Source organism: Mus pahari, chromosome 6 (assembly GCF_900095145.1).
Source record: "Mus pahari chromosome 6, PAHARI_EIJ_v1.1, whole genome shotgun sequence".
Lineage (NCBI taxonomy): Eukaryota > Metazoa > Chordata > Mammalia > Rodentia > Muridae > Mus > Mus pahari.
The window spans coordinates 78,407,808-78,416,802 of NC_034595.1; the positions used below are offsets into that span (position 1 = coordinate 78,407,808).

The 8,995-nt window shown below is 48.7% G+C and overlaps 1 protein-coding gene across 1 annotated transcript in view; it reads right to left on the reverse strand.

Moving 5' to 3' along the window:
* Positions 1-633: 633 nt before the first annotated feature.
* Positions 634-8,995, reverse strand: part of Gjb4 (gap junction protein beta 4) — a 13,553-nt gene continuing 5,191 nt past the window's right edge. The window contains exon 3 of the mRNA XM_021200987.1: positions 634-1,913. Coding sequence (XP_021056646.1) covers positions 1,759-1,913 — 155 coding nt within the window. The 3' untranslated portion in view covers positions 634-1,758. The remainder of the gene's footprint in view (positions 1,914-8,995) is intronic.

Genomic DNA, 8,995 nt, shown 5'->3' on the forward strand with positions numbered 1-8,995 from the left:
TGGGGGTCTTGTTTGCTGATCCATTATTTCATGCCTGGGTTTATGTGGGTGCTGGTGCCCAAACTCAAGTCTTCCTGTTTGGGCAGCAAGCTGTCTTACCTAAGGAGCCATCTTTCCAACCTCTCATTTTGCTATAGGGTCTCATGTATCCCAGGTTGGCCTAGAGCTCAACATGTAACTGAGAATAACCTTAAACTCCTAATCTCCCCGCCTCCACCTCCTTCCGAGGGCCAAGATTGCAGTTGTCTAAAACCATATTGGGTTTATGTGTGGTGAGGCTTGAACTCAGGGCTCAGTGCACACTGGGCAAATGTGCTACCAACAGCTACAATTCACAGCCTTAGGAAGGACTTTAAAAAAATACCGTTTTAGTGTTTATTTACTTACTTATTTGTTTATGAGTGTACTCATAAACACATACGTGTGTGAACACGTGTGTGTAGCTGATGACAGAGGGACAGAAGAGGGCATCAGATCCCTTTGAGCTGGAGTTGAGGTGGTTGTAAGCTGTCTGATGTGGGCTCTGGGAACTGAACTCAGGTCCTGGGCAAGAGCAGCTTTACCACTGAGCCATCCTTCCAGTGCCCACGTGAAGACACAAACAAGAAGCACAACTTGGGTGTGTTTACCACGAAGAAGAATTTATTGGCTTGTTAAGACACACGAAGGGCAAGGTACCTTGGGGACAGAGTGGCATCTGAGTCAGGTCTGGAGTGTGTCTAGGATCACTCTCCTGCTCGCTGATGGCCTCTGCCCCTCTACGACAGCTGGCACGCATCCCTCTTCTCACCCAGGAGATTTTTTGTGGGGCTTTCATACGGTAGCTTTACAACCAGCATCTCCCGTCTCCCTGTGTCTTGCCATTACACATTTTCCGTAGAAACCATTGAAAACATCACTGATAATCTGCCTGGCCTCATTTAAAGACAAGGAGTTGTGACTAGCTGTGACCTTTAGAACCCCAGTTTAAAGGGACAGGAACAGTGCTGGGTGGATAGAACAAAGAGAGAACTTACGGCGTGAACAGGAATTTCCAGAAGAAAGGCCATGTGTCCTTAAATGCTCCATCAGGCAAGACAGGGCCTGCAGAGCTTCCACTGGGCTGAGTGACAGAGAGTAGGTGAAACTGGCTTTGGCAGGGAGGTTGAGAGACATGATGGGGCCCGAGACAGACCACAGGTAGTAGGTGAGGGAGTGGGAGGTGAGGGAGGAAGAATGGTTGGGAAAGCCAGAGAAGGCAGGGAGGTAGCTGAAGGGACCGTGGGGTCAAGGAAGGACCAGGAGGAAAGATCTGAGAACACTCAAACAGGCAGGAAGAGGTAGGGCTGAAAGGGTCCCGAGAAAGGAACATGTGGGGAGCTCGGAGGATTAGCAGGTGTAGGTCCAGGCTTCTACCTGTGCTGAGGGAAGGCATGGAGGGAGCCGGAGGTGGTCTGTAGGGTTGGAGGCAGTTGTAGGAAGAGTTTCTACTTCTGAGGAACAGGGTGTCAATACGTGGAATGTGCTAGAAAGTCTGAGGGTGGAGAAACTGAGAAGGCTGGCGCCATGGCCAACAACCAGAGGAGATCAAAGCAGGCTGAAGGGGAAATGTCCACAAAGGCCTTCCCCTGCCTGTGGGGGTCGCTCCGACAGCAGAGCCGGCCCCGGGTGTAGGGAAGGGTGTGCCCAGCGGGACTGAATTCTAGAGTTCTGCCTAAATAGGAGGAGCAGAAGAACGGTGGGATACTGGCGGGGCAGCAATTCTCTGTGGTGGTCACCTCAGTGAGAATTGATTTTCCTCTTACTGTACATGCGGTGTGCGGTGGCTGCTGCTCCCACCTTGCGAGGGTCGGCAGCTCTCCGGGGATGATGGGCATCAGTCGGCAAGTCCCACGTGAGGTGAAGGCGATGCTGGCGATACGTGGAGCTCCTGTCTAGGCAGGACACAGAAAGAAGGAAGGGAACAGAGAAGGGTCTGGGGGTCAGAGAAGAGGAGCGCAAGGTACCCACGAGACTGTGGAAAGATGAGGGAAGAGCTACAATGAGAGGGCTAGGGCGGTTGTGGTCACAGCCCGATCCTGTCTCACCGTCTCTCCCTTCTCCCACTGCCATGGTTACCCTGTCTCTCTGCTTTACGTCCTTGGGTCTCCGGATCCCATTGGCCTGGGCTCTCGTGGCTTTTGACTTTCCTCTGTTGGACTCCTTTCATCACGATTTGATTATTCTCAAGTTTCTCCCATCCAAACGACACTTTTCTGTGACCTCCCCATTTGCCTGACACCATTCTCCAGCGCATTGCTCCTGCTGGAGCTCTTTGCTTGGCTCTCACGTCACCCGGTTCTGTCACCTCACATCTACGTGATGCCACTAATGCCTCCGTGACCATCCCGCGACTCCACAGGGCTCATTTTAGTCCTTATTTAATTCAGCCCACAGCGGTGTCTGATGATCGTTTTTTCTGCGTGTGTTTCCTGCGTCCTCGCCTCCTCCGCGGTCACATCACCTTCCCTAGGCTCGGTGACTCTCAGCTGGCTTCCCTATACTCTGCATCTTCTCATACCTGCCCTCAGTCTTTGTACAGACAAATCTCTCCAGCCTCAGATCACCATCTACCACTGAGGAGGCCCAGAGAAGCCAGCCTTCTTACACCCAGTGAGATGACCCTGTAAACAGACTGAGGCCAACCTGAATATATGAACTTCTGGTGTGGTGTGAATGAAAATGTATCTTGCTGACTGAGTTTGCTATACATTTAGTTTTTTTAATTTTATATTTGTTTATTATTATTATTATTATCATCATTATCATATAGGTATGTGTGCCACTGTGCATGTGTGGAGGCCAGAGACAACCTTCATGGGTCAATTCTCTCCTTCCTTGTGTCCTGGGGATTAAATTCAAGTTATCAAAATCAGTAGCTGGTCCTGTTATACCACCAAGTTCTCTTACTGGCCCATACTATATATTTTAAAAACCATATATTGTATAAGATATATTAAGAATTATTCTCTCTCTCTCTCTCTCTCTCTCTNTATATATATATATATATATATATATATATATACACACACACACACACACTTAAAATATATTATTTTTATTTTTTATGTGTATGGGGTTTTCTCAGCATGGATATATGTCCCCACCAGAAGAGGGTGTCATATACCCTGAAACTGGAGCTACAGATGGTTGTAAGCTGCCACGTGGGTGGTGGGAATTGAACTCAGGTCTTTTGCAAGAGCTGCAAGCCCTCGTAACTGCTGAGTCATCTCCTCTTATATTTTATGAATACATTTTGGTTAAGCTGTTACACTTTGAACACTAGGGCCAATCTGAGCAGAGTTTTGTTTCCATCAAAAATTTATTGTGTGTGTGTGTGTGTGTGTGTATGTTTGTTTGTGGGTACACATGTATGTGCTGGGCACATGCATGAATGTGTGCACATGTGGAGGTCACAGGGCCGCCTGTCTCCACATATCCAGTGCTTGGATTACAAGTGCGCAATGCTCTGCCCAGCCTCTTTAACATGGCCTCTGGGGACTGAACCTAGGTCCTCAGGCTTGCGTGATGAACGCTTTATTCACTGAGCCATCTCCTCCCCACAAAGCTTTGTCCAAGTCATCTGTGATACAGTTATTATTATTATTTTTTAAATCTTTTTGTGTCAATGACTCACTAAGTAGTCCCAGGCTAGAATGAGTGTCACCAACCTACCTTAGTCTCCCAGGTTCTGGGATCACAAGGGTAAGCCACCACAATCAGCAAGTCAGTAATTTTGAATCAGTATAAGAAACTTGAATATTTATTCTTTGTCACAAAACCCTACCTGTATAATTTAAAGAAAAAAAATATCCAGTGTGAGTATTCTTTATGACGGAAACACTTCCTTTGTTTTCAAAATAATTTTTGCAAAGAGTTTGCTTGCAAAAATAATACTTACGATTATAAGGCCTTGCTTGCCCTCAGGAATAACGATTAAATCTATGCCAAATATCTTTGCCTTCCATTTTTCTTCCTTCTGATTCTGCCAAGTGACCGCCATGAACAACCCAAACGCCATTGATTGAGGTTCTTTTGGGCTAATGAGCTTTCCTCTAAAGAACAGTTTGTTGCTAAAAATGCAGTAATCAAGGGCATGGCCTGAAATACAGGGCATTTTGTAAGGGTTTCATTAAAGGAAACCCCTCCCTATGGATGGGCAGCTGCGGAGCAAAGCCTTGTCCTACATTTAGCCAGTTTTAAGGACACCTCCCAGATCTCCATCTCTGGGCTGCCAGTGCTCCACCAGCATGATTTGGAAGCTGCTTAATCAGTCAGTTGACCCACTTCTATTGAGGTCCTACTGCAGGTGGAGGACCAGTTCAGGTGATGGGAGTGTGTGTGGGGTGTCAAGGGGTGAGCAGACCACAGTCCTGGTTCTTCAGAGACTCACCTTAGTGACACCATGGAAACCAAGAGTTTTTTTTTTTTTTTTTTTTTTTTTTCAAAGCCAGTTAAAAGCTATGAGGACGATAGCACAAGGTCATCTGATAGAGAGACCCAGGGTGAGAGCTCCTGGGAGCAGCTTCCGGAATGAAACTGTTTCAGGTTTTGCTAATGAGATAGATGTGTGATATTCTAGGAGTGGCCAGACAAAGCAGGCACAAAGTCCCGGAGGTGGTGGGGTCAGGGAGTGGCCGGTGTGATAGAGAGGGAGTGGAGGGGAGAGCTGGAAAGATGAGAAAGGCTTAGGGAGAGCAGTCCATGCCTACAGGGCCTTATAGACCCCAACAAAAAGTTTGACTTGCTTGTAATTTTTTTGGGGGGGAGGCACAGTGGAAAGCTTCTTGAAGATAACTTTAACGAAAGCTTTTGGTTGTTGTTTTGTTATAGGGTGGTCTTGAACTTCTGGTTCTCCTTCTGCCTCCCTGAAAGAGATCACAGGTGTGGTGCTTGGTGGGGACTGAGTCTAGGCAAGGACTCCACCAACAGAGTTACATTCTTAGCTCTAATCTTAATCAAAAGAACGAGTCAATTAGACCTGACTCTTAAGTCAGACAGATCTTTTGGGCCACTGTGGGGACGAGTAAGGGTAGAGGTAGGGAGTGACTGCGAGGGTCCAGATGGTGAAACTAGGTGTCTCGGCCGGCTGTGGATTGAAAGGCCTGAGAGCGGGAAGTGATGGGCTTTTGAATATATTTGGGAATTATTGCCAGTATGACTTGCCAGTGATGTGGGTGTGATTATGACAAAGAAAGAGGCTCCTAGCTGTTCCCCCCCCCCCCGCTTCTTCGATGAGTGTGAGTGTGTGCGTGTTTCTGTGTGTTGTGGCACATGTGTGTGCACTTCTGTATGCATGTGTAAAGGCCAAAGGGAGACTTCCTGTGTCCTGGTCTCTCATTTAACCAGGGGTTAGGCTGGTGGCCAGCAAGTCCCCAGAATCCTTTTCCCTCTCCAGCCCTGGGGCTATAGGCATGGCTTCCCAGCTTTTTATGTGGGTGCTAAGGTTTGTGCTTGCACAAAAGGCACTCACCAACAGAGCCATCTTCCCAGGCTGAGTAGGGGGATGGATGAGGGAGGTCATCCTCCACCTGGGACGAGATGATGGGAATGTGACTCTGCTTTCAGTCAGATCTATAGGAAGTTGGAGATGTGACTGTGCCTCTCAGGGAAGAAGTTGGCTGTGAACACACAAACCATCTACACTAGCATATAGATGGTTCTGTCGATGGTACGGACCAAGACAACCGAGAGAACTGGGTCCCGGGGCATCTTACGGTTAGAGACTTAGAAGATGAAGAGGAAGCACTTTCAGAGATTCATAAAGACCATGAGTGCGGTGGAAGTAAGGGGACGATCGCTGTCTGAAGGCCGATAGAAGATGAAATTTAGGGAGGAGGCTCCCGGTGGCCAGACGCCGCTGAGGGAATAAGATGGGGTGGGAAGATTGAGCACTGGGCTTGCCAAATTGGAGGCCACTGGGGTGAGAAAGAGGAGACAGACATACAAAACTCTTAGAGGACCTTGCTTTTGGTCAACGGTAGATAAATGGAGAGGAGGCGTGGAATTGGGAGAAAGTTAAAGGGAGAGAGCAGCCAAATATTATAGCCTATTTTCCTAAAGGGGATTTGTGAAGGAGAAAGAGCATATCGCAGAGTGGAGATGAGATGATGCGGTCTGCTGGCCAGGTGGAAAAGGGATGCTTCATCCTCCCTGCGGAGGAGAAGGCAGGGCACTGGGCAGGCGTGCTAAGAAGATGCTAGGTGTGTCACAATGATCTGGAATTTGCTTCCTGTTCTTGCTTCCCAGGCACATAAGATGGCTGTCTCTCAGCCAAGCCCTAGGATTGGGAGAATAGGAGGATGAAGGATGAGGAAAGAAAAAAGGAATGCTCTCGTTCTCTTGGAAAGTTGGGTAAAAGTTTTAGGAAAGTATAGGGTGGCTTAGAAATGCCAGAGATTCAACTTGAGCTTCTTTGTCAGACGTTTAAATCAAGATCAGTTGGTCCAGTTGTGTGATTCTTCAAAGGCCCAGCAACAGAAGCCTCTTGGGGAGGGTCTCAGCAGGCAAAGCACTGGAGAGACATCTGCACAAGGAAGGGCTGGGGGGTATCTAGCAGTTAGTGACTATAGGGGCCTGGGGGATCTAAGTTGGGAGAGAATGGGGTGATGTGTGTGTGTGTGTGTGTGTGTGTGTGTGTGTGTGAGCTGTGAAGAGAGGTGACGGGCAGTGAGCAAGATGGGGAAGAGGAATCGCTCTAGTGAGAACCAGACTGAGTGATCTGGGAAGACAGGAGATGCTGCTGCTGTTGTCCAGATGAGGTGTGGGAGGTAAGGAGGTGAGGTTTAGTGGGTAGAGAAAAAGCTTGGGAGTAAGGAGGTCAAGGGACGGAGAGGCCAGGTATGTTAGCTCTGAAGATGTCAAGAATCATAACGAACGCTCTGGCAGAGAGCAAGACAAGGGGGCTAGGGCTCGCAATAGCCCCAGAAAGGATGGGGAATGACCAGGTATCTTATTCGTATCTCAAACTTAGCCTGTTTGAAACGGAAGTCATCTTGGCTCCCTCAAATCTGCACACCCACGGTAACTCTGGACTCACTAAATGACATTGGCATTCAGAGCTAGAGACCCTGAGAGTCACTTTGATTCTTGCCCGTGCTTGGTCCCCACACCCAACCAAATCAGCAGATCTTTCTGAGTCTCGATTTGTAAAGCTCAGCTGCCTCTCTCCATGCCCACTGAGCACACCCTGGCCAGTTAGGGCTATTGTGCTTTCTCAGGCCCTTACATCACACTGAAAACAGGCAGCCCTGCCTCAGTCGATCCACGCAGCAACCACGGGCGTCAACTCCTGTGATAAATCTTTCCAGGGACTTGCTCTTGGTTTTAGGATGAAGTCCAAGATCCTTAACAAGGATCTGCAAAGAATACAGGACACCATCTTTCCTGGCTCATTTCTGCCTCAGTCCGAGCACTGGCCCCTCAGCTGACTCAACCACCCTGGCTTTCTTTTAGCTATCAGATTTTCCTTCTGTTGATTTATAAATGTTGTCCTTCTCTAGCCAAAGTCTCATTCTCCAGCACTTGGCAAACTCTCCCTCTCTCCATCCTTTCCTGGATGCCTGGATGTCAGGCATCCCAGCATCCCACGCTTCCCCGGGACAATAGGCATTTGATAATCATCCCTATTCTCCAGGATGTAAGCTGTGTGAACCCAGGGTGTGTGCGCCATTCTTCCCAGAGCCTAGCATGGAGGACTAGACATACAATGAAGCCGATATTATCTGTTGACTTGAATTCAAGGAGAGGCTCGAAGGGTGGGGCATCTGCGGGTGATGACAAGATCTGGTGCCTTGTGAGTGGGAAGCTAAGTGTCTCAGAGGACAAGAAAGTCATGGAATAAAGAGGGCAGGGTGAAGCACAGGTGGTCCGTGTGGTCCCAGGTCACTTGCCAAGGCAAGAGAAGAGAAGAAATACCTGGCTGTGGGCTCAGTCTTCAGTGAATGAGAAGTGGGCGGCATGGACGGGAAAGGAAGGCGTGCGCAAGACGAAGACAGCAGGAAAGCACATGTGGATTTCTCAAGAAGGAGGAGGGCTGAGTGGAGGCAGGAGCAGTGGGAGGATGCTTGAGAATGTGGGAGAGACAGGATGAGACAGCTCAGTGGCCTCAGCCACCTTGCAGGCCTTGGTGGGCCAGATGATAGATGGTCTCCACCTGGCCTATGGTTCAGGGCATGAGAGTTCTGGAATGTGAGGGCATTATGGGAATGGTCTGGTCATAGGGTGACCTTACAATATGCTGGACACAGCAGCAACTCCTGGAGTGGGCTTCTAGACTCCCACAGGAATTGCTGGTGACTGGTGTCCTAGACTTGGCATTTGTCTTGGTTTTAACACTGTAGGGCCATCGAGTTCTGTTGAGAGTATCTGGGCTGGGTGGTCTCATCTCTGGGCTGATGAAGGTTGAGAGCCACCCTTGTCCCCTCGTGTCAGGAGTTCAGTAGGTGGCATTGTTCCTTTTACTGGGGACACCAACTCCTATGTCCCAATGTTAACAGCTCCTGGGGAAGTGGTCTTGACTGAGCCAAAGCTACCTATGAATTCTTGTTGGACTTCCTGCCATCAGGGTCAGGTCAAACTAATGGCTTGTAGGAGTGTTCAAAAGACCAGTATTGTCTACCCAAGTGGAACTACTCTGTGGTGGCATTTATGATACCTCCTTCCAAATATGTCAAGCTCTAGGTCCCTGGGTACACGCCCAGCCTACCTCAGCCCTGCCTTCTGTCTCCTTTTCCTCCTCCATTCATTATAGATGTTAAAGCCTGGCCAATTAGCTCTGCTTCCAGGGAACTTGACCTAAGAGAGAGGTCTCTGACCCAGTCTCCTAATCAGCAGAGAATGTAGAGGCTTCCCAATGGGCTTGGAGGGTTTCCCTACCCATAAGCAAGATTTTTTTTCCCAATTTTTATTAGGTATTTACTTCCTTTACATTTTAAATGCTATCCCCAAAGTCCCCTATACCCTCCCCCCACCCCCG